Source organism: Octopus sinensis, linkage group LG3 (assembly GCF_006345805.1).
Source record: "Octopus sinensis linkage group LG3, ASM634580v1, whole genome shotgun sequence".
Lineage (NCBI taxonomy): Eukaryota > Metazoa > Mollusca > Cephalopoda > Octopoda > Octopodidae > Octopus > Octopus sinensis.
Genome location: NC_042999.1, coordinates 37102804 through 37129545, shown reverse-complemented (window position 1 = coordinate 37129545; position 26742 = coordinate 37102804). Strand labels below are relative to the sequence as shown.

At 38.4% G+C, this 26742-nt stretch overlaps 1 protein-coding gene across 1 annotated transcript in view; it reads right to left on the bottom strand.

Moving 5' to 3' along the window:
- Window positions 1-26742, bottom strand: part of LOC115209794 (ribosome biogenesis protein BMS1 homolog) — a 64650-nt gene that overhangs the window by 10450 nt on the left and 27458 nt on the right. Inside the window, exons 10-21 of the mRNA XM_029778333.2 lie at window positions 26584-26662; window positions 22957-23004; window positions 20482-20686; window positions 17498-17599; window positions 15681-15847; window positions 13197-13278; window positions 7201-7302; window positions 6360-6496; window positions 4949-5137; window positions 3715-3895; window positions 3100-3158; window positions 1950-2072 (exon numbers count right to left, since the gene is read on the bottom strand). Of these exons, the coding sequence (XP_029634193.1) occupies window positions 1950-2072; window positions 3100-3158; window positions 3715-3895; window positions 4949-5137; window positions 6360-6496; window positions 7201-7302; window positions 13197-13278; window positions 15681-15847; window positions 17498-17599; window positions 20482-20686; window positions 22957-23004; window positions 26584-26662 (1474 nt within the window). The remainder of the gene's footprint in view (window positions 1-1949; window positions 2073-3099; window positions 3159-3714; window positions 3896-4948; window positions 5138-6359; window positions 6497-7200; window positions 7303-13196; window positions 13279-15680; window positions 15848-17497; window positions 17600-20481; window positions 20687-22956; window positions 23005-26583; window positions 26663-26742) is intronic.

Sequence of the window (26742 nt, the reverse complement as noted above, 5' to 3'; positions counted from 1 at the left end):
CTTCCTAACACCAACCACTTTACAAAGTGTGCTGGGTATATTTTTTCATAGCACCAACACCACAGAGGTTGTCTTGCTCTCTTGGCAAAACTAAAGCATTCTCTCAACTTTGTGATATATCTGCTCTCACCCACCATCACTCCATATCATCATTTAACATCCCCTTTTTCCAATGCAAGCATTGGCTGGATGGTTTGACCCAAACAAACAAGCCAGAAGGCTGTACCAATTTCCAGTCTGCTTTAGTATGGTTCCTACAGCCGGATGACCTACTTAACATCAATCACTTCAAACAGTGTGCGTACCAGGTGCTTTTTTTTCATGGCACCAGCATTGGTAAGGTCACCAAGTACCTGCAAGACACCTCAATAAGTAGAATCGGCAGCTAACACCATCACAGTGGCAAAAAGTGAAATGTAAAACTAATGCAACACTAAATTTGATAATCAACTTTTTGTCTTTGGGTAGCAACTGTTATTCCCTATTTGTTTACCCCTAGAAAGTATGAAAAATGGCTAATATTTCCTTCAAACTTTGCTTTTCTTACATTTATTCAAACCACAAACAATCATTCTCAACACATGGCTAAGATGCTCCCCCACTACTCCTGCTCATGATCAGAAATGTATGCACATATTGTCAGCCACTAAGGGACATACAAGTAGTTAAGATCAAGCAACTGACAGGCAAAGCTGTGGTATTGAGTAGAATATTTGCTATATCGATATTTCTGCTTCAGCAAATTAGCACTTGACCTGTCTGGAATGTAATGTAAAACAGATCAGTTTTAAAACATTGATGTCTAGGTCACAAAAGCACAGTTTGATGGGATTAGTAATCAGTTCAAGCAATTAGTAATACAATCAACAGACTGTAACGAATAAAACTTGAATTCAGGTTATCCTCCTCTCAACCGAACAGATGGTGCTTAGCTTTCAAGGACATAAATACCTTCTAAGACATTGTACTTTAGATATATCTTGTGAAGTAAATTTTATAAAAAATCAATCTAAATGATACAATAAAGCAGTTTATACAACAGTTACTCCTACATGACCAACTGTTTTCTTACAAAAAATTGATAAAAAGTACAACACCTTGGACTGAAAACAGATGAAGAGTCTTTAATAAGTCTATCTGTACCATGGAGGTAGTGAAAGATGACCAAGACCTTTGGTGATACACCATGTTTGTGTAGACTTGTCAAGCCAAGTGAGATTATAGTCATGGCTGATGCCAGTGTCACATCAATGGCACTCATGCTGATGGCATGTAAAGAGCAACCACTACACACTTGGAGTGGTTGGTGTTAGGAAGGACATCCAGCCATAGAAACCATGCCAAATCAGACTGGAACCTGGTGCAGCTCCCCGGCTTACCAGTTTTCAGTCATGCCAGCATGGAAAGCAAACATTAAATGGTGATGATGATGATGATCACACTAAGCGTTTTGAGAATGAAAGCATATTTAGGATGGCTCTGTGGTTAAGAAGTTCATTTCATAACCATGTAGTTTTAGGTTCATTCCCACTGTGAAGTACTATGGACCACTGTCATCTAATATACCCTCTGACTGAACAAAATCTTGTGAGTGGATTTCTGTAAACAGAAACTGAAAGGTGCGTGTGTGTATTGTGAGTCCATGTGTTACTGTCTTCCTGCCTTGATATCATTGTAAACAAGTGTCACCATTGTGGAAACATGTCTGGTCTTAGGGGAATTTTACCTTACTTGGAAACAGGTAAGGGTTGACAACAGGAAGGGCATCCAGCTGTAGAAAGAAAATCCACCTCAACAAATAACATCTGACTCATGCAAGCATGGAAAAGCAGGCAGTGAAATGGTGATGAGGATGTTATGAAATACTGCAAGATATTTTGACCAAAGCTCAACCAGTTCTACTATCCACTTGCTAGATATATTACATATAAAGAAATTTTAATTCAAACCTTAATAAAGGCACTCTTCTGAAAGATTTTGTATGGTGCTCCAGTTAATTTTAGCTTTTTAACAATTTCATTTGATTTATCTGCTTCCAAAACAACACCAGTGGCCGCAATACAGAAACCTGGCTGAAATATAAATGAAACATCAAATATAAAATCTCCACCAGAAAAATCAATCAAAAACCATTAATATAATGTATGTGTAGGCACATGGCTTAGTGGTTACAGCATTTGGCTCGCAAACATGGGGTCATGAGTTCAATTCCCAGCAGAGAGTTGTGTCCTTGAGCAAGACTTTATTTCACATTGCTCCAGCCCACTCAGCTGGCAAAATTGTCTTTTGAGAACTACGTTAAGGGTACACATGTCTGTGGAGTGCTCAGTCACTTGCACGTTAATTTCAAGAGCAGGCTGTTCCATTGACTGGATCCACTAGAACCTCTGACGTTGTAACCAAGTGAGTGCCATGCAGTGTACCAAATTAAGAAGCTGTGATCACTCAGCCTACTAGAAACAGCAACCAATTCTTCCTCAAATCTCACACTACTGTCTTAACAAAGGAAAAACACATTGCAGTGTAGTTCTAAGTGCACAAAATGATGTGTTGATACAGCAGGTATGTAACTGAACAGCAACAAAGATGAGTTGATCACAGGTGGTGTGTTTCGGGGTCAATAAATTAAGTACCAGTTACGCACTGGGGTCGATGTAATCGACTTAATACCTATGTCTGTCCTTGTTTGTCCCCTCTATGTTTAGCCCCTTGTGGGTAATAAAGAAATAGGTGGTGTGTTTTTGACCTTAGATCACTTCAACAATAACACAGATATGTTAATCCCAGCTGTATACTCTTCAGTTAAGTCTGCTAAACAACAGATGTGTTGATCACAGCTGATATGTCCTTGACCTTAAATCAGCTCAATGGCAACACAGATATATTGATTACTGTTGGAATACACTTGAGCATAGGTTTACTGTGCAACAAAGATATGTTGGTCATAGCAGGTATTTTTTTGACTAGGTTTACTCAACAACAACAAAGAAGAAGATATGTTGATCACAGCTGGATGCCTTTGGTCATAAGTCTGCTCAACAACAATAACATTATATTCTATTAACACTAAGTAATAAAGTAAGGAGCTGAAAAACTTACTGAAGAATTGTCTAATGTCTCAATAGCTAAAATACCAGTGCCTTGAGGAACAATTGGTCCTGAAAAAATAAAGAAGCAAAATAACAATAAATGATAACTTTCAATATATATTTAACACTTTAACCTTTTGGCATTCAAATTACTCTGTCAAATGTAAAGCTTATTTATTCACATTGTGGAGGCGTGTGGTTTAGTGGTTAGGGTGTCAGCACCATGATCGTAAGATTGTGGTTTCAATTCCTGGACTGGGCGACGCGTTGCGTTCTTGAGCAAAACACTTCATTTCATGTTGCTCCAGTCCACTCAGCATGGAAAATGGATGGACAATGATGATGATGAACATTCATATGAGACATTCAAAATAGGTATGCCACATATTTAAAATCTAAATAACTTACTAATTCAAGCAATAATTTCGAAATACAAAAAGATAATTTATTAACCTTTGATAAAAAATTTGTTGAACTTCCTAGTTTCTAAGAGAGTGGCTAACAACAAAGCAAACACAACAAAAACATCGCCACCTAATATTTTGGTAGCTGGATATCTTAGATGGATGGGACTACAAGAAACATACAATCATAAATAAGGGTGAACAATAAAATTTTAACTTACCCCAAAACATAGTGTTACAATGTAGGTGTTCTGGTGTGTATTTCAAAAGACGATTCCTATAGTTATGGTCTTGGATATAATAAGCTGGGAGTGTCTGGAATCTTCGCCAACCAACTGACATAATCACAGGGTTTCTGGATTTTAAGATTTTTTTATACCAACGATGTTTCTTAAAGCGAGCCTAAATACGAAAAGAAAAGGAAATGCCATATTATTTATTTGGATATTTTACCAGCACATAAGTATAAAAAATTTTGATGCAATGACATTGTTAATAGAATTAATCTTTCATAGAAATTAAGTCCTCAAACATTTCCACAGAAGGGTTATTAGTGACAGACGCAGAACTAATACCGAGAAGTAATATTTACTCCCACTTAAATGTGGATGTTCTGTTAGAACAAACTATATTAATACTGGCTCTGTCGCTAATAAATATTTTTTAACAAGCACACTGGATAATCACAACACCAGTGCCTGCACTGGCACTGTTATTTAAAGTATTGCTGGCCAGGGAGATGTATCATTGACATCTCTAACAAGCAAACCTCCATCATTGACAAGACCAGAGAGGTTGAAATCATGTGAACTGGTAGTCTCAGTGCTGGAGATGGTAGAGATTTTTCTCTCCGCTAGCGATATAAACAAGTGTGCATTTTGCACCAAAAAGCCAATATGAGAGTTTCCTCATGGTAACTACCACAGTATAGTTTGTTCTAACAGAACTTCCACATTTAAGTGGGGATAAATATCACCTAACTAAGTATTAACACTGTCTCTGTTGCTAATAAATATTTTTCGATCAACATCAATGGAAATTGCAGCTGTGATACCAGTGCCGGTGGCACGTAAGAGAACCATCCGAACGTGGCCGTTGCCAGCACCGCCCCGACTGGCCTCGTGCCGGTGGCACGTAAAAAGCACCATCTGATCGTGGCCGTTTGCCAGCCTCGTCTGGCACGTAAAAAGCACCCACTACACTCACGGAGTGGTTGGTGTTAGGAAGGGCATCCAACCGCAGAAACATTGCCAGATCAGACTGGCTTCCCAGACCCCAGTTGCACCATCCAACCCATGCCAGCATGGAAAGTGGACGCTGAATGATGATGATGATGTGGTATCAGATTCTTTGTCATCTACGTTACAATAAAACTGAGCTGAAATAAATCTACTGCTTGATGTCATTCAAACAACACAATCACCTGTCTTCATAATCTCGTTAACACATACTTACTCTGACAAAGCCAATATTTTCTTCAATGTTCTGGATACCACCAATAACAATAGGATAGCTCGGATCAAAATGCTGGATAAATTCACAGGGCATATTCTTTATTTCTATCCGAAGATACATTCCAGGGCGGTAGCCTTCATACTGGACGCGAACGTCATCAGGGAGATTTGTAAATTCTTCTTTATTTAGCTACAAATTTATATGAAAAAGAAAATGTACAAAATTTTACAAGATGCCATTAATACTATTAACAATATAACAACAGGCATGATAAAATTGAGAAGGTAATCCTGGTGCTCTGCAGTGGAAGTGAACCACAAGATTGGGAAACAAGTTTCTAAACTAGAAGTCATGTGTGTGCCTATTTGCAAAGAGAAACCTGAACTGGTATAGACATATGATGCATATGGAGGATGACAGCTGGATAAAGAAGTGCTCACTGATCCAATTAGAAAGAACCAAAAAAGTTGACAATATCACTATGTGCACAACAATTACAAAAATATTTACATTAATTAAACAACAAAAGTTGAAGTATAGAAGTTGTATTGCAGTCAACAAAAAACAACTTTGAAGTCAAGTTCAATGTTGGTGTAAAGAAGTGACAACCACCAAAATCATTTCTAAACCTCTCGTACAGAGTTGGTATTTCAACTTCAACTTATAAATCTTACTAAGAAAACTCTACGCAGTAGCTGATCTTGCAAGAAATAGCAACCAAATCTCCCTCAAATCATATGACCATCTCAAAAAAGAACACATTGAGCACTGTGGTTCTGGACACACAAAAGGATGGGAGGGTCACAATTGGAATGCCCTTGAGCTCAAGTCTATTTGAACAGAGCTAATCTGGAGCTAAAAGATAACAAGTAGGATTTGGAGTACAGTACAGTATTAGTGGCATATGGTGTTATTGGAGTACAATACAGTTATTAGAGTACAGTCCATTAGAATTAAACTACATTACAGTTTAATCGGAATATAATGCAGTATTATTGGAGTACAGTACAATGTTATTAGAGTGCATTATTATTGGAGTGTAGTAGTATTATTGAAGTACAGTACAATATTATTGGAGTGCAGTATTATTGAGGTAGAGTACAGTATTACTGGAGTACAGTACAGTGTTATTGGAGTACAATACAGTATTACTGGAGTACAAAACAGCATTACTGGAGTACAGAACAGTATTACTGGAGTACAGAACAGTATTACTGGAGTACAGAACAGTATTACTGGAGTACAGAACAGTATTACTGGAGTACAGAACAGTATTACTGGAGTACAAAACAATATTACTGTAGTACAGAACAGTATTACTGGAGTATATTTGTAATACAATATTACTGTTCCAACAAAGAGATTCATGCATAAAACATAGAACGTTGACCACATAAACTATTTTCCTTACCTTCGCCTGTGATTCTGCCTCGCTTTTCCAAGTTTCATAAAACTCATCATCACCTTTATTGTCATAACTTTTATCAAACATTTCTTTCAATTTCAGTTTGTTCTCCATTCGTTTTTCTTCTGATGTTTTGGAATCATCTGAAACAAATTATTTGCAAAACAGTCAAAACTTTCAGAAAATTCTGAAGATGGAATCATCATCATCATCATCGTTTAGCGTCCGCTTTCCATGCTGGCATGGGTTGGACGGTGCGACTGGGGTCTGGGAAGCCAGAAGGCTGCACCAGGCCCAGTCTGATCTGGCAATGTTTCTACGGCTGGATGCCCTTCCTAACGCCAACCACTCCATGAGTGTAGTGGGTGCTTTTTACATGCCACCAGCACAGGTGCCAGATGAGGCTGGCAAACGGCCATGGTCGGATGGTGCTTTTTACGTGCCACCGGCACGGAGGCCAGGCGAGGCTGACAACGGCCCGAGGCTGGCAACGGCCCGAGGCTGGCAACGGCCCGAGGCTGGCAACGGCCCGAGGCTGGCAACGGCCCGAGGCTGGCAACGGCCAATGAATGCCACTACTATATACTTTTCCATGCTTGCATTGGTCAGACAAAACTTGTTCAAGCAGATTCAAAAAGATTTTTCTCCAAGAGAATATAACTAAACCTCAAGTTAGGTAATATTTTCTGAACAGCAAAAGAGTTTAATGACCAGACACACTTTTGCTGACAATTAGCATGCACATACATCAAGACATAAAGATCTTACACACACACACACACACACAGCAAACATGGTCTTCTTCAAATCACAGAAACAGATTAATGCTTTTCGTTTCAGCCATTACCTTCGTCCTCATTTGCATCATCATTTTTATCAGCTTCATTTTCAGTTTTTCCTTTGTATGTTTCTCCAGTTTCAAGATCTTCAAAATCCCCAAATATTTCATCTGTAAAACATTTCAAGCAATATGTTACATTAAATGTTCATTAGTAAAAAAAAAATGAGTTTAAGATTCACACAAATATATATATATATATATGTCTTCCCCCAAGCAATATGTCTATTTTTCAAACCTTAGCTTGATGAGCAATGCGAAACGGTTCTTATTATGATTATGTTGAAAAAATAAAATCTCATTTTGTACAAAATTGTATAATAATATCTTTATTATTATGAATTTAATATACTCCTTAATACTGTAAAACAAATCTCCTGTGTTTTCTCATCTTTTCTCTTAGCCACTACACACATTTTTTCTCTCCTTGTTTTTTCTGTGTCCCTTTCTGTAGAAGAGCGAAGGCTCGAAACGTAAAAGACTTTTTCTATTCCTGAGCGTTATACTAATACATCTGTTTGTTTTGTACACCACCTGTCTTCGTCTTTTGTTTTTTTCATAAACTCTCCCTATATATATATATCACTAACATCATCATTTAATGTCTGTTTTGCATGTTGGTATGGGTTGGACAGTTTGACCAGAACTGGCAAGCCAGAAAGCTGCACCAGGTTTCATTTGTCTATTTTGGTATGGTTTCTATGGCTGGATGCCCTTCCTAACACCAACCACTTTACAGAGTGTACTGGGTGCTTTTTACAGGGCACCAGCACAGGCGTTGCCAAGTAGCTTGCAAGACAAAGACCTCTCAGCTGAGAACAGGATTGGAACCAAGAGAAATGGCTGTGAGACAGGTGGAAGGTTAGAGTATAATAGAGGGATAGAGATAGTTGTCTCGCCATGGAAGAGATACTTGGTTACTCCAGTAGGACAAGGAAGGAGAGGAAGGTAAGTGTCAGAGAGAAAGTCAGAGTGAGAGATTGAGAGAAACAGAAAAAGATATATATATCTATACCAGGGATGTGCTGTCTAGGTAGGCAAGGTAGACAGTGCCTACCTTGAATAAAATAGATCGATAGCAACATTTTCCTTTTGTGGCAAAATATGCTCTTAATTCAATAAAATTATGAAGGTTACTCTGATTATTATGCATAAAATGCAAAATATTTTGTTTTTTTTGTAGATTAGGTAGGCATAATTTGTCCCTGCTTTTCAATCTCAGTATTAAGCTATGCCATAGTGGTACTGTAGTACATATGCTGTGTACACCCCTACAACACTGTTTTCTTTACGTGCTATAAAGGCGGAAGTAAATCTGCCTTCAACTCAGTCACGCAGCTGTACTTCTCTTATTTTTTGTATGTTTTACTACATAAAGATCACTAACTGCCTACCCAGAGTAATTACTGACAGCAAGTGCCTTATCTATATATATATATATATATATAAAATATTATTAGAGACAAAACCACTATTTTGCAAAACAAACAAGGAAAGACTTAATCAATACATAAAATTTTAATAAATAGTCAAAAAAACCGCCACTACAATTGTTTCTTGTCTTGATCGACAATCTTCAGGTGGACTTCCAATAAGTCAGTTTCAAATATATATATATATATATATATATATAAATTAAATTAGAGATAAACCCACTATTAGGCAAATCAAACAGTGAAAAACATAAACCAAAACATAGAAATAAATTAATATAATATACAAAATATATAAAATATAAAATTCAAAATTTAAATTATTTAAATTTAAAGTTAAAAATTTAAAATTATTAATTTATATTTATAAATTTATATATAGGCGCAGGAGTGGGTGTGTGGTAAGTAGCTTCTTTACCAACCACATGGTTCCGGGTTCAGTTCCACTGCGTGGCATCTTGGGCAAGTGTCTTCGACTATAGCCTCGGGCCGACCAAAGCCTTGTGAGTGGATTTGGTAGATGGAAACTGAAAGAAGCCCGTCGTATATATGTTTATATGCGTGTGTGTGTTTGTGTGTCTGTGTTTGTCCCCCTAGCATTGCTTGACAACCGATGCTGGTGTGTTTACGTCCCTGTCACTTAGCGGTTCGGCAAAAGAGACCGATAGAATAAGTACTGGGCTTACAAAGAATAAGTCCCGGGGTCGAGTTGCTCGATTAAAGGCGGTGCTCCAGCATGGCCGCAGTCAAAATGACTGAAACAAGTAAAAAAAAAAAAAAAAAAAAAATATATATTTTGTAAATACATTTGTATTTATGTATATGCATTCAAGTGCATTTTTATATGTGTATTTATGAGTGTATGTGTCTGTTTGACGAAGTAGAAGGGGATAGAGCATCACAGGGGGTAGAAGACAGCTGGACGTTTCTAAGGGACAACCTGCTGAGAGCCACTGACCAGATCTGTGGCTGGTGCAAAGACCCCTCTCGACCTAGAATAACGTGGTGGTGGAACAATATTGTAGACAGGGCTATAGAGAAAAGAGACAGGCTTGGAAGGTCTGGAAAAATGGGGGTAGCAGGGAATTGTATCAGACTGCCAAAAGAGAAGCTAGGAGACAGGTTTATTTAGCCAGAGGGGAAGCAGATAAGAAAAAATTTGCCAATGTTCTGCGCCGTGAGGACCAAAGACTGGAGGTGTTTCGTGTTGCAAGACAGTGTGTGAGAGAGAATCGTGATGTGGTAGGAGAGAAGTGTGTTCGCATGGAAGATGGTTCACTTGCGCTAAATGAGGATGCAAAGAGAGAGGTCTGGAGATGCCACTATGAAAGGTTGCTGAATGAAGAAAATGAATGGGATAAAGAGAGTCTGCCGAATGTTGACCCAACAGAGGGACCAGCTATCCGAGTTGATAGTTCTGTGGAAGCTAAGGCAATTAGAAGCATGAAGACAGGGAAAGCCCCAGGCCCATCAGGAATCACTGCAGAGATGCTCAAAATGTCTGGTAGTGTCGGCTATAGCCTAGTCACCCATATAGTTAATCAGGTGATACACAAAGGGGTCATACCCAATGACTGGTGTAGCAGTATAATAGTCAACTGCTACAAAGGTAAAGGTGATGCCCTAGATACAAATAACTACAGAGGTATCAAGCTGTTGGACCAGGTGATGAAGGTTACGGAGAGGGTCATAGCCCAACTAATTAGAGAGAGAGTTAGTTTAGATGAGATGCAGTTTGGGTTTGTGCCAGGGAAAAGTACTACTGATGCTATATTCCTGGTAAGGCAGCTGCAGGAGAAATACCTAGCCAAAGATAAGCCCCTGTACCTGGCTTTTGTTGACATGGAGAAAGCCTTCGACAGGGTCCCCCGATCCCTTATCTGGTGGGCAATGAGAAAACTAGGGATAGATGAATGGTTAGTGAGAGCTGTGCGGGCCATGTATAGGGACGCCGCTAGTAGGGTGAGGGTTGGAAATGAGTACAGTGAAGAATTCCGGGTAGAGGTAGGGGTCCACCAAGGCTCAGTACTCAGCCCCCTCCTATTTATCTTAGTCCTCCATGCAATAACGGAGGAATTCAAGACAGGATGCCCTTGGGAGCTCCTCTATGCTGATGACCTTGCTCTAATTGCTGAGTCGCTATCAGAACTGGAGGAGAAGTTTCAGGTGTGGAAACAAGGATTAGAATCGAAGGGCCTCAGAGTCAATCTAGCTAAAACCAAAGTCGTAATCAGTAGGAAGGTAGACAAATCACAAACACCTTCAGGTAGATGGCCCTGCTCGATCTGTAGAAAAGGTGTAGGTAGAAACTCTATAAGATGCACCAAGTGTAAGCTATGGACACATAAGAGATGCAGCAATGTCAAAGGAAGGCTAACTAGGAAGATGGTTTTTGTATGTGGCAGATGCTCAGGAACAATAAACACTGAAAATGCTCTGAGACCAACTTCCGTCACTTTCCAGGGAGAAAAACTAGAAATAGTTGATAGTTTCCGTTACCTAGGTGACCAAGTCAGCAGCGGGGGCGGGTGTGCTGAAAGTGTAACTGCTAGAGTAAGAATAGCTTGGGCAAAGTTCAGAGAGCTCTTACCTCTGCTGGTGACAAAAGGCCTCTCGCACAGAGTGAAAGGCAGACTGTATGATGCGTGTGTACGAACAGCCATGCTACATGGCAGTGAAACATGGGCCGTGACTGCTGAGGATATGCGTAAGCTCGCTAGAAATGAAGCCAGTATGCTCCGATGGATGTGTAATGCCGGTACTCACACTCGGCAGAGTGTAAGTACCTTGAGAGAAAAGCTGGACCTAAGAAGCATCAGTTGTGGTGTGCAAGAGAGACGTTTGCGCTGGTATGGTCATGTGGCGAGAATGGATGAAGATAGTTGTGTGAAAAAGTGCCACTCCCTAGCGGTTGAGGGAACCTGTGGAAGAGGCAGACCCAGGAAAACCTGGGACGAGGTGGTGAAGCACGACCTTCGAACTTTAGGTCTCACTGAGGAAATGACTAGAGACCGAGACCTCTGGAAGTGTGCTGTGCGCGAGAAGACCGGCAGGACAAGTGAGTCCACAACCCGTGGCCTTCTACATGGGATGGAGCCAGCCTACGTATGCATACCTTCCCTTCTTGGGACACAAAACTCTACTTGTGAAGACGTGTTGAGGCAAGTGAGGATCAGAATCGAAATCGATCAATGGAAATTGCGGATGTGCTGCCGGTGGCATGTCGAAACTCTGCTTGTGAAGACCCATTGAGGCAAGTGAGGATCAGAATCGAAATCGATCAATGGAAATTGCAGATGTGTTACCAGTGCCGGTGGCATGTAAGAGAACTTTCCGTTTCGCGACCGTTGCCAGCACCGCCCCGTTTCGTGTCCGTTGCCAGCCTCGCCTGGCCCTCGTGCCGGTGGCACATAAAAAGCACCATCCATTCGTGGCCGTTTGCCAGCTCTGTCTGGCACCAGTGCGGGTGGCACGTAAAAAGCACCCACTACACTCACGGAGTGGTTGGCGTTAGGAAGGGCATCCAGCCGTAGAAACACTGCCAGATTTGACTGGGCCTGATGAAGCCTTCTGGCTTCACAGACCCCAGTAGAACCGTCCAACCCATGCTAGCATGGAAAACGGACGCTAAATGATGATGATGATGATGATATATATATGTATATCTGTCCGTATGTTTTCATTATCGTTCATTACGTTCTTGTTCCGCGTGGCCATTTGCCAGCTCCGTCTGGCACCTGTGCGGGTGGCACATAAAAAGCACCCACTACACTCACGGAGTGGTTGGCGTTAGGAAGGGCATCCAGCCGTAGAAACATGGCCAGATCTGTCTGGGCCTGATGCGGCCTTCCGGCTTCACAGACCCCAGTTGAACCGTCCAACCCATGCTGGCATGGAAAGCGGACGCTAAATGATGATGATGATGATGATGATATTTTATTTTTAAAAAAAATGTGGAAAAAAATCTCAAGTTTTGGCAATTTTAGCTTACATGAAGAGAAATAAAATAATCCTCTATTACATCATCATCATCATCGTTTAACGTCCGCTTTCCATGCTAGCATGGATTGGACGGTTCAACTGGGGGTCTGGGAAGCCAGAAGGCTGCACCAGGCCCAGTCTGATCTGGCAGTGTTTCTACAGCTGGATGCCCTTCCTAACGCCAACCACATATTTGTGATTGTGTAGAAGAATAAGAACAAGTCATAACTGACTGCATTATCGTTGATAAGGGTAAGAAAGAATGAGAGAGAACTAAAGGTGAGATGTCCAAGCTTGTTTACAGATGCCTAGATGTCCAGGGCTTGCTTCCAAATTTTTAGTTACTCCTAGTTTCATACGTTCTAAGTAATATAATGTTTTTCTTTTTTAAGTCCCAAATTACTCTAATGAAAAACAAAAAATTTAGGATTGCATATATGATGCATGGACACTAAAGAAAAGCATCCTGTGTATCACATGTGACACACAGGGCAGGCAAAAGGTCAAACAGCACCATAATAACAATATACTGAAATTATAAAACATCAGCGTCAAATTGTAATGACTGATTAATTACTAAACCAAACTTACCATCTGCTTCTAACAGCGTAGCGGCAGCATCTCCAAAATTCTTCTTACCAGTTATAAAGCAATCACGTATTTGGTCTCTCACCTGAAATGATAAACATACACAGTTCCATAAGAATAGTTTATATATATATAATATATATATATATATACATACATATATGTATGTATGTATGTATGTATATAGAATTATGAGCCTTCACTATATATTGGTTATAGAAAATAGTATACTATCAGGGCATATAAGCCTCTGTAATGGAGAAAAAAGGGGATTAGAATGAATATATATATACTGTATTTACTCATGTATAAATCACAGTATTTTGCATTTGATTTTAACTACAGAAACTGGGGTACAACTTATACATGAGTAAATATGGTAGGTATGTAAATGTGTGTGTGCATATATATATATATATATATATATATATATATATATATATATATACTAGCAGCATAGCCCAGGTATGTAAGAAACTTTGTCGATAAGCAATGCCCTTTATCCTTTTTTGTACTCATTGAACCGTTATTTTGTAAAATGAAGCCTAAAAGGCATTAACACATTCAAGGCACCGTTCCCTTGCATGCATGAAGAAAATCTATGACAGTCAAAGTGCATTTTCTGGTTTTGTTTAGCACACCCAACCCAGTTCTGCGGTTTTTTCCAGTAATAACGTATCCTATTGGAATTAAAAGGGCCATATAGCTCCTTGGAGCAGACATGATGCTCGCTGTGAATTTCAAAAAAAATTCCTGCCAATTTGTTAAAGATATTATTGAAAATATGTCATCTTGAACTTGAACGCGATTTCCCAAAATGGCATGATTTTATCGATTTTTTCTGATGGTAAGGTATTGCACGGAAAACTAACGTCAGAATTAAGTTCCTTAGGGTAACATTAAGCTTCACCATGAGTTTGGTGAAAATAGATTGCAAGTAGCAAAAACTACAACGGAAAATGTGTTGCATATGATAAGCTTAGATTCTCGACCCCATCTCGAATTTATCGATTTTTTTCAGAACTGGGTGAACTTTTCAAAATTTTCGCTGTGTTAGTTTTGAATTATGACATTGTGCTATGTGTGTGTCAAGTTTCATCAGAATCGGTTGAAAGCCGTGGTCAGGGTGAGGGTACAACCTGACAGACACACATACAGACAAACTGCCTTTCATATATATAATATAATATAATAATATATATATATATAAATATATAATATAATATATAGAGAGATACATACACACACGCGTGTATGTATCTTCATCATCGTTTTAACATCCATTTTTCTATGCAAGCATGGGTCAGACAGAATTCATTGAAGCAGATTTTCTATGCCCAGATGCCCAGATGTCCTTTCTGACACAAATCTTTACTAGTTTCTAACCCAAGCTAGGTAACATTTCCTTTATGGTGGGACATATTTCTACACAAGATTAGAAACATAAAAAAAAAAAAACTAAACACACCCATATATAGTTACATACATTTCATCACCATCATTTCCTGTCCATTTTCCATGCTGTTTGACAAGAGCTGGCAAGCCAGAAGACTGCACCAAGCTTTATTGTCTGCTTTGGAATGGATTCTATGACTGATCAGATGACCTTCCTAATGCCAACCACTTTACAAAGTGTACTGGCTGCTTTTTTCATGACAACAGTATCATGTGTGTGTGTACCATCATCATCATTATTTAATGTCTACCTTCCATGCTGGCATGGGTGGGACGGTTTGACAGGAGCCAGCCAGGCAGAAACCTGCACCAGACTTCTGTGACTGTTTTAACAGGATTTTTACAGCTGGATTCCCTTCCTAACACATAGTGTTCTTTACGTGGCACAAGCACAGGCGAAGTCAGTTTTGGCAAGGTCTTTACAGCTGGATGCCTTCCCAATATTTTTAAGTGGCACCTGCACCGACATGGTCACAAAGTAACCTGCATGACAAAAATCTTTTGAGAGGGGAGGGGGCATTGGAGGAAGTGATCTTGTGTGTGTATATATATATATATATATATATATATAATATATATATATATAATCTCAAAATTAATCAGCCAAAATTGCGAGGATGATCCGGTTCTTGACTGAAGATTGAAGGCTTCGAATGTCCCGTCCGTGTCTTTTGTATTGTCTTCTAAATGTTTTGCATTCTTGTCCCAGTTGTATTTTTTTACATATATATATATATATATATATATATATATATATATATATATATATATATATATATATATATATATGTATATATATATATATACACACACTACAGGTTTTTTCAGTTTCTATCCAACAAGTCCACTTACAAGGCTTTGGTCAGCCCAGGACTATAAAAGAAAAAAAACTTCATGTGCCACACAGTGGGACTGAACCTGAAACTACATGATTGGGAAGTGAACTTCTTAACCACACACCCATACTTGCAATGAGTACAGCGATATTATAATAACTTAATAATATATACATGTATAAAAAGCTATAATAACCTCATTAAGACTCCAATCCTGTAACTTGTCCGCAACCAACTTGGAGGAGTCTGTGTTATGGCAGTTCTTACGAGATTGGTTTTCAGCAGTTTTCTTGTTTATTAGCTTGAAGAGACCACCAATCTTTTCCTCATCACTGTTTTCGTCTTCAGGTGATTCTTCCTCGTCTATAGTAAAAAAGGAATGAGTTCAATAAGATGTTTTTATTCATTTATTTTCTTCTTTGTTCCCTTTGTTATACAGTCATTAACAAATATATTCTTCATCATCATCATCGTTTAACGTCCGCTTTCCATGCTAGCACGGGTTGGACGGTTCAACTGGGGTCTGGGGAGCCCGAAGGCTGCACCAGGCCGGTCAGATCTGGCAGTGTTTCTACAGCTGGATGCCCTTCCTAATGCCAACCACTCCGAGAGTGTAGTGGGTGATATTATGTGCCACCGACACAGGTGCCAGACAAGGCTGGCGAACGGCCACGCTCGGATGGTGGTTTTTTATGTGCCACCGACACAGGTGTCAGACGAGGCTGGCAGACGGCCACGCTCAGATGATTTCTTAGAATATTTATATTACAATTGAATACATTCTAATAAGAAAATATTGAAAAATACACGAAAGACATGAAATACTAATTATATTCTAAAGAGAGAACCCAATGAGGAGGCCCTACAAAGTCCATGTGGCAATAAAGGAGACTGTAAACAGTCAGTCAATCTGTTAGAAATAACAGCCTATCTCAAATCTCATACAAATGCCACTGTATTCTACTGTGTTCAAAAAAAAGAATACATTGGTTAATGTATTCCTAGGTTTACTATGTCAGAAGAAAAATACAAAATAGTTATGACTGGAATGCCTTTGATCATGGGTCTATTTGATTTAAGCTGAAATATGTTTAACCCTTTTGATACCAACTGGCATGAAACTGCCCCTGGTTCTATTATACAAATTTCCTGTGTTAATCCTTTAGCATTCAGATTAGTCTGTCAAATGTAATGCTTATTTCTCTCTCTCTTTTACTTGTTTCAGTCATTTGACTGCGGCCATGCTGGAGCACCGCCTTTTAGTCGAGCAAATCGACCCCGGGACTTATTCTTTGTAAGCCTAGTACTTATCCTATCGGTCTCTTTTGCCGAACCGCTAAGTAACGGTGACGTAAACACACCAGCATCGGTTGTCAAGTGATGTTGGGGAGACAAACACACACATATATATACGACGGGCTTCTTTCAGTTTCTGTCTACCAAATCCACTCACAAGGCTTTGGTCAGCCCAAGGCTATAGTAGAAGACACTTGCCCAAGGTGCCATGCAGTGGGACTGAACCCGGAACTGTGTGGTTGGTAAGCAAGCTACTTACCACACAGCCACTCCTGTGCCTATATTTATTTACATTGTTTCAAATTTATCATGCATCATCTCAGTTTCAAGATCTCAATGATGTGATTGTGTATCTTTAATATGATCTTGAAGGATGGGTATGAGAGACAGGATCTGCCCAGTTTGAGCATAAGACAGGTAGAATATTTGAGCCAGATATGGCCAGTTTTCATTAGTTTAAAAATTAATTGAACCCAGAAATATGGCAACAAAATGGTTAAACATTCTTATGAGAACAATATAATTTCAGAGAAATTAATTCTTCAAAGAAAAACTAAAAACAACCAATTTTAATCCCATTTCATATTACAGCATTAAAGAATTATCACTGCCTTACCAAAACATCTAAATTTTATTTTCCTATAAACATATTAAATGGGTTTAGAAACGGAATAAAGCAAAAACACAAAAGTACTACCAAATGGTAGTAATACTTACCATCACCATATATCAGTTTTCGGAAGTTTTTTTTCTCTGACTGTCTTTGCTTGAAGGAGATGGAAGCCTTTTTTAATAAGTCTGATTTCCAATGAAGATGTCCTGTTAAAATTTAAAACTTAGAACATTATATTATTCAAATATAATAAAATTCTAAATAATACTCAAAAAAATTAATTATATGATTTCAGAAATAATTTTATTAAACAACACCATATTCCACTATAATGTTTCCTTACAAATATAAATATAAGAATGATTTAAGCCTTTGATACCAACCTGTCCAAACTGTCCTGATTCTATGATACAAACTTCAAGTTTAAAAGTGATATAAATCTATGTTCTGAACACCAGATTAATAATGACAAAGTATTTTCATAAATTTTTATTTCAAAAATTTTTTTAAATTAATTGAACCAAGTTTTTTTTAATTGATTCAAACAAAAGCAGTGTATCTCAAAAGAAATATGGTAACAAAATAGTTAATATGGAAGACCCTACCAGATAATGACTTCATAATATGAGGGACTCTATCATACAGTGATTTGAGAATATAGTAGTTAAAGCTGTTTAATTTTAGTCTACTAACCAGGTCTGTCAATTTAACAAATAAATAATCAAACTAAAACTATGAGAATGTAAGAAGAAAAAGCTGTAAAAATTATAAATGAACAAGTTTTATGGAAACTAAATATATTGACAAATAAAAGAAAAACTGTCACCAGTAATCAACCAAAGTTTGAAGAATTATGTTCTTTTCAAAAGGTTATCTATGACTGAAACTGTTTAACAGGAAGTCTAATGAATAGACAAGCAATTTATAGATCTAGACTTCCATATTACTGGTTCAAATTCTATGTCAAGAGTATCTTTTATCATAGAACAAAGTATTAGACCAAACTATATGAATGTATGGTTATTAACCCTGAGAGAAATGTTAGACATAAGAAGCATAGGATGTGGCATGCAAGAGAGACGTTTGTGCTGGTATGGTCATGTACTGCGGATGGATGAGGAGAGATGTGTGAAGAAGTGCCAGTCCCAAACAGTTGAAGGAATCCGGAGTAGAGGCAGACCCAGGAAGACATGGGATGAGGTGGTCAAGCATGACCTTCAAAGGTTGGGCCTCACAGAGGCAATGACGAAAGACCGAGACCTCTGGAAATTTGCTGTGACTGCAAAGACCCAGCAAATAAAGTGAGTTCACGGCTGTATCCTATACCAGTTTCATATTAGCAGCCCCAGCCTATTCAAAAGTACCTTGGATCATAGGGTGACCTGCTGCGCTTGAGATCTATTGAGTCAAGTACATCAACATCAAAATGAATATCAAATGGAAATTGTAGTTGTGATACCCGTGCCAGTGGCATGTAAAAAGCACCATCCAAACGTGGCCAATGCCAGCGCCGCCTTGACTGGCTTCCGTGCCGGTGGCATGTAAAAAGCACCAATCGATCATGGCCGTTGCCAGCCTCCTCTGGCCCCTGTGCCGGTGGCACATAAAAAGCACCCACTACAGTCATGGAGTGGTTGGCATTAGGAAGGGCATCCAGCTGTAGAAACATTCCTGGATCAGACTGGAACCTGGTGCAGCCTCCTGGCTTCCCAAACTCCAGTCGAACCATCCAAGCCATGCTAGCATGGAAAACGAACGTCAAAAGATAACGATGATGATGATGTCCAAAGCATTTTCATAAGTTTGTCTTAAATACCCATGCTTGTTTTCCATGCCACCGGCACAGGTGCCAGTTATGGAACACTGGCATTGGCCATGACTACAATCTCACTTGGCTTGACAGGTCTTCTCAAGCAGAGTATAACGCCAAAGGTCTTGGTCACTTGCCACTGCCTCCGAGAGGCCCAACATTCGAACAATGCTTTTTATGTGCCACTAGCACAAGTGCCAGTTATGCAACACTGGCATCAGTCATGACTCTGATTTCACTTGGCTTGACAGGCCTTCTCAAGCCAAGTGAAATCCTAGTCATGACCGATGCCAAATTACTCTGTTAGTTGAAAGAAATTGGGAATGTGTATTATATGATGCATGGGTACCAGGGAAATATGTCCTGTGTATCACATACAATACATAGGACAGGCAATGGATTAAAGTTTTAAACAATCATTATTCACAGATTTTGTTTATATACAATAGGAAAAACTCTACAGATACATCATTTAAAAGTTTGTTTTTTATATTAAGTAAGTGACAGTTTATTCATGTACATATAAAACATACCATCAACACTGCTCTTAAATCTGCTTTTCAATGCTTACATAGTTGGATAGAACATTTTTGAAGCAGTTTTCACAGCCAAATGCTTTTAACATCAATCTTTTTAGTCACCTCTTACAACACACAGGAATACAGTGAACTGTCATTCATTTTGGTCAGTCATATTAACCCCATTATTTTGTTTCATTCTGGTATTTATTTCATGTGTCTCCATTTATAGAACAACTAAGTCTCAACATTTTAATGTAAAGTAACATAACTTGATGCACCGATTCACAACATAAACGTACAGACACAAAAAGCTTCCTCAGTTTCCATCTCTTAAATCTCACTTGCAAAATATTGGTTAATGCAATGCTACAATGGAAGGCACTTGCCCATGCAATAGGATTAACCCTTTAGTCTTCAGATTATTCTGTCAAATGTGATGTTTGTTTATTTAAAATGGTTTGAATCAATCATGCATTATCTTGTAGTTTAGAGATTTCAGTGATGTGATTTTTTAGTTTTAGAATGACATGGTTGGGCTGAGATGAAAGGTGAGATCTGGTCAGTTTCAATATATAACAGGTTAAATATTTTGGCCAGATATGGCCGGTTTGAATGCTAAAGGGTTAAATGTGAAATCACGTTGTTGCCGTGTGACTTACCTAATCACATGATAATGCTTGTACATACACACACACACACACAAAACAAATTATAAAGTCACCAATCTTTCAAAAAGAAAACAGAAACAACTGCTCACCCTTTTCTTGACTATCATCAAAGCTTAACTCTTCAACACCCCTTTCTTGAGAGTTATCATCATCATCATCATCATCACTCTCTTCATCATCATCATCATCATCATCACTCTCTTCATCATCCTCAGCTTCATCTTCCTCATCAGATGATGAAGAACCAGATGGCACTGCACCAGCCTCTCGAGGTACTTTTGCAGATTTAGTTATCTAAAATAAAATATAAATAGTTTAGCCATGTTAACAATAATGAAATAGAGTCTTACCTATCATATAACAGGTAGTGTTAGAAACATATTTTTGCCGTTAAATGTACAAAATTATAATTATTGTGCCTGTTACAATAATTATAATTTTACTTCATCCAAATTTCAATAATGAAATGGAATACGAATTTTCAAAATGAACATAATTATCAAATTAAAATGAAATGAAATTAGATAAATATCCCATTTGTATATTTGCAATAAATATATATTATCAATAACAATAATACTGTTTAACTATCAATTAGTTACAGATATGTGTGTGTATGTGTCTATATATATATATATATATATATATATATATATAATATATATATATATAAGAGCAGACATGGTCATGTGGTAAAAATCTCCCTTCCCAAATAGTTTTAAGATCAGTTCCACTGTGTGGCACCTTAGGCCGTTGTCTTTTTTTATAATGTAAGATGTCATCCATCACTCAAACGGTGTCATGGAAACAAACAGAAAGTAAACAACCACAAACACATAATCATTTTAATGTCCACTTTTCTAGGCTTAAATGAGTCAAGGAAGACATAAGGCAGATTTTCTTTCGTCAGATGCACCTCCTGTCACCAAACATTCACCTGCTCCAAGCAAGGTGACATTTCCCATGTTTTCACAGAACATTGCAGACAAAAGACACTATTTTTTGTATAAATGGTAACTTCTTTTACAATCAGTGCATAAACATCATAGGCAAGAACACACACACTTATATATGAAGGTTACAGTGTGAAGTGGCCAGTGTTTTGGAAGGGCGTTCAGCTATAAAAACCATCTGAAGCAGACCTTGTCAGTGCTGGTGCCACATAAAAAGCACCCAGACCACTCTGTAAAGTGGTTTTACATTAGGAAGGGTATCAAACTGTAAAAACTATGCCAAAACAGAACTCATCAGTGCTGTTGCCACATAAAAAGCACTAAGTCTACTCTGTAAGGTGGTTGGCATTAGGAGGGTGATCCAGTCATAAAAACCATGCCAAAACAGACAGTGAAGCCAAATGCAGTCCTCTGGCTTGCCAGCTCCTTCCGAACATCCAACCCATGTCAGCATGGAAAAATGATGTTAAATACTGATGATAATAATAATAATAATTGTGTACAGTGCTCAGGTGCACTACAACTCATCTAAAGTGTATATATAATCAGGTGTAGTTTCGGCAGATTTCGGAAAGCATGAGGGCCTTAAAGGATGCAGTGTCATGGCAGTCAACAACTGATGCAGGCAGTTGTATTCCATGCTTCAGCAACTCTGAGCATGAAAAAATGTTTCCGAAAGTCATGGGAGCTGTGTTGTTTCCTGACTTTGTAGGCATGTCCACGTGTGTTAGACACATGGAGATCAAAAAGGTGTTCAGTGTTGTTGTTGGTGAGGTGGTTGATAACTTTGTGGGTGCTTACCAAGTCCGTCGCCAGACACCGGAGCTTCAATGATGATGATTCTTAAAGTTTATATCTACCAAATTCCTTCACAAGTTATTAGTTAGATCAAGCTAAAATAGAAAACATTTGCTCACAGATGCCATAGAGCAGGACTGAACCCCAATTCTCATGGTTGCAAAGTTAAACTCCTTAATTATACAGCCATACCTACACCTAAATACATTATAACCCTCATAATAATCCTTTTATATTCATTTTCTGAACTTCTGTAGAATTTCTGTCAACCAATTTCACTCACACACCATTGATCAGCTCAAGGCAATAGTAGAAGTCTCTTGCTCAACGGACCAGACAGTGAAATGGAATTCGAAACCCCTGTAAGAAGTGAATTCCATATCCAGACAACTATGCTTGCACCTATATCATAAGTACAATCATCATCATTCATCGTTTAACATCTGCCTTCCATGCTGGCATGGGTGGGACGGTTTTTACAAGAGCTGACCAGGCAGAAGCCTGCACCAGACTTCTGTAACTGTTTTGGCAGGATTTTTACAGCTGGATGCCCTTCCTAACACCAACCACATAGCAGAATGAACTCAGTGCTTTTTACGTGGCACAAGCACAGGTGAGATCAGTTTTGGCAAGGTTTTTACAGCTGGATGCCTTTCCAAACACCAACCACTTTACAGTGTGGACTGGATGCTTTTAAGTGGCGCTTGCAATGACAGGGTCACCAAGTACTTGCAAAACAAACAAAAAAACTCTTTTGAGAGGGGAGGTGGCATTGGAGGAGGTGGAAAGAAATAACTTCAGAGACATCCTTACCTTTGCTTTCTTTGCTGCGGGTTCTTCAGTTTCTGAATCAGTGTCTTCCTATAAAAATGTATCAGAAATACAAATATTTAGACAAAAAAAATGTGAACACATTACCAACAACTAGAAACACACAAACGCCAGCAAACAAAATAGACATATTGATCATCATCAAATGTCCATTTTACAGGCTGGCATGAGCTGGACATTTTAAGAGAAGCTGGTGAACCTGAGGACTGCACCAAGCCACAATGTCTGCTTCTACAGCTAGATGCCTCTTGTAACACCAACCCTTTTACAGAGTATAGTGGGTGCTTTTTTACAAGGCACCAACATTAGTGAGGTCACCAAATAACTAACAAGAAAAGAACCACAGTCAAGGAGGTATAATATTGAGAGAGAAGGCGGTGAGCTGGCAGAAACGTTAGCACGCCGGGTGAAATGCTTTGTGGTATTTCGTCTGCCGTTAAGTTCTGAATTCAAATTCCGCCGAGGTCGACTTTGCCTTTCATCTTTTCTGGATCGATTAAATAAGTACCAGTTACGCACTGGGGTCGATATAATCGACTTAATCCGTTTGTCCTCTCTTTACTACCCTTGTGGGTAGTAAAGAAATAGGTATAATATTGAGAGAGATGACTTTATGTCAGGTGATGAAAGGTTAAAGTATGATAGAGGGATGACAAACATGTGTCTACTGTAGAGGAGATACATGGCTGTAATGAGATCTATAAATATATATCACATTCCAATTCTTTAAAGATCTGAACAAATGATTTTTTACTCAAAATATCAGGACTAATTAAACATTTCTAAAGCAACATAAGAATAAATTTGTTGTTGATATTTTTGATATCTAATATATTTTATCTGCATGACTATCATCTTGCTAGGGAAAAGGTGAGGGTTGGCAACAGGAAAGGTGTCCGGCTGTAGAAAATCTGCCCCAACAAATTCTATCTGACCCATGCAAGCAAATTTCTAGATACTTAAGTTTACTCTTTTACTTGTTTCAGTCATTTGACTGTGGCCATGCTGGAGCACTGCCTTTAGTTGAGCAAATCGACCCCCAGGACTTATTCTTTGGAAGCCTGGTACTTATCACATCGGTCTCTTTTGTCAAACTGCTTAAGTTATGGGGACGCAAACACACCAGCATCGGTTGTCAAGTGATGTTGGGGGGGACAAACACAGACACACAAACATATTAACACACACACATACATATATATATATACACATACATATATACGACAGGCTTCTTGCAGCTTACATCTACCAAATCCACTCACAAGGCTTTGGTCGGCCCAAGGCTATAGTAGAAGACACTTGCCCAAGGTGCCACGCAGTGGGACTGAACCTGGAACTATGTAGTTCGTAAGCAAGCTACTTACCACACAGCCACTCCTTCGCTTATGTAAGTTTGAAAATAAATCTATTTCATCAACCAGAGAACATCATCATTATCACTTTTCCATGCTTGCATGGGTCAGACAGAATTTGTTGGAGCAGATTTTCTACAGCCAGACACCTTTCCTGGTGCCAACTCTCACCTATTCCCTAGCAAAGTAATATTTTCCCAAGGCCGGACATGTTTTACAAAGAAGACTGGAAATGAACAATACTGCTTGTATGACAGTGATGCTCATTTACAACCATCACATGATGTCAAGACAAGAGTACATGCAAATACACACATGTATGTGTGTGTGTGTATATATATATATATATAAAAGTATGTATACATGTGTATGTTTGTATGTATATATATGTATATATGTGTATACATATGTGCATGCATGTATGCAGACACACACACACATATATATATATATATATCATCATCATCATCTTCATTGTCGTTTAACGTCTGCTTTCCATGCTGGCATGTGTTGGACGGTTTGACTGAGATCTGGAGAGCCAGAGGCTGCACCAGGCTCAATCTGATCTGGCAAAGCTTCTACAGCTGGATGCCCTTCCTAATGCCAACTATTCCAAGAGTGTAGTGAGTGCTTTTTATGTGCCACCGGCACAAGGGCCAGACAAGTAGTTCTGGCAACAACCTCGCTCAAAGGTGTTTTTACATGCTACCTGCACGGGAGCCAGTCCGGCGGCACTGGCAATGACCATGCTCAAATGTTGTTTTTCATGTGCCACCAGCACATGTGCTGGTAAGGCAACGCTGGCAATGATCACGCTTGAATGGTGCTTTTTATGTGTCACCAACACGGGAGCCAATATATATATATATATATATACCCTCCTTCCCTTCTTTCCTGAGCGTCAAATAATACTTTAATTGTTCCACGTCCTCGCGTTGCTGTGTTTTCTTGTTTGGATTAACTATATATATATATATATATATATATATGACAGGCTTCTTTCTGTTTCCATCTACAAAATTCACTCACAAAACTTTGGACAGCCCAGAATATAAGGTGCCACACAGTGGGACTGAACCGGAGACCACATGATTGGGAAACAAGCTTCTTAACTACATACTCACACATGCATTAAATTAGATGTTGATACTGTGCAGTGAGGCATATAAAAAGCAGACAACCAAGTGTTTGTTACTATGCAAGTAGTTAGTTATCAGTCAGTAACAAACACAGAAGACAGTGGTTTATATCTGTAAGTTATCTTATCTCTTATTTACTTCATGCTAGAGAAACTACACATAAGCACTATCCCTAAAGATAATTGTAATAAAGAAAGCAAATAACTATTTTATTTTTTCAATAAGTTATTCCCTTCTGAGCCATTTTCCTTAATGGCATGTCAACTTTGGGAAATGCATGAGACTTAAGACTATTTCAAGACTTCTCATATGGAACTGGTCTTAACTACTATTTGGAAATTATGATACAGCCTCTAGAGGTAGGGATAATATTAATAAATCAACAATCTATGTTATTTGATTTTCCATATACTTGTATTTGTTTATGTTGTTCAGTTACATGCCACTGGCCACTCTGAGTTATTTCTTTTAAGCTCAGTTTTGCTTCATATATCTCAGGTGTATGGCCTAGTGGTTAGGGTGTTGCATTCATGATCACAAGATCAGGGTTTCAATTCCCAGACTGGCAGTGCATTTTGTGGAATGAATTTCCACAATTCTTCAAGTATTCACCTAAAAACGTTGGTAATCCCATTTTGAATGGAGGTGACTACCAGTGGGACTGAACCCAAAACTACATGGTTAGGAAGCACACTTCTCAACCATAACAGCCAAGCTTATATATTTATATATAGGTCAGGAAGAACAAACAGTAGCAATAGAACATAAACCCCCCACATGCACACACCTCACACATATACACAGACCCATATTTTAATTGGCAGAAAACCTACAAAACTACAAGTTTCATGCATGGCACTTATCAAATTCTTACTAGAGCTTGATAAGTGTCATGCATGAAACTCTCAGCCCTTGAATCATTTTTGTAACTTTTCTGCCAATTAAAAAACTTTATATTCATTTCTACATACATATATGACAAAAACAAATACTTAAGTCAACATCTGACCTACTATATATATATTTAGTTGTGTGTGTGTGTGTATAATATATATATATATATATATATATATATATATATGTATATATATCTGAGCAATATATACTTAGTAATTTACCTCACTGTTTCCAGCTGATGCCTTTTCACCATTTTCCTCTTCACCGTTATCATCATCGTCAGATAATTCATTTTCATCTCTAAAAAGAAATTCCCAATAAAAAAATATTTTTGAATTAAAATGCATTCATAAAAATTTTTTATAAAACATTAATAGACC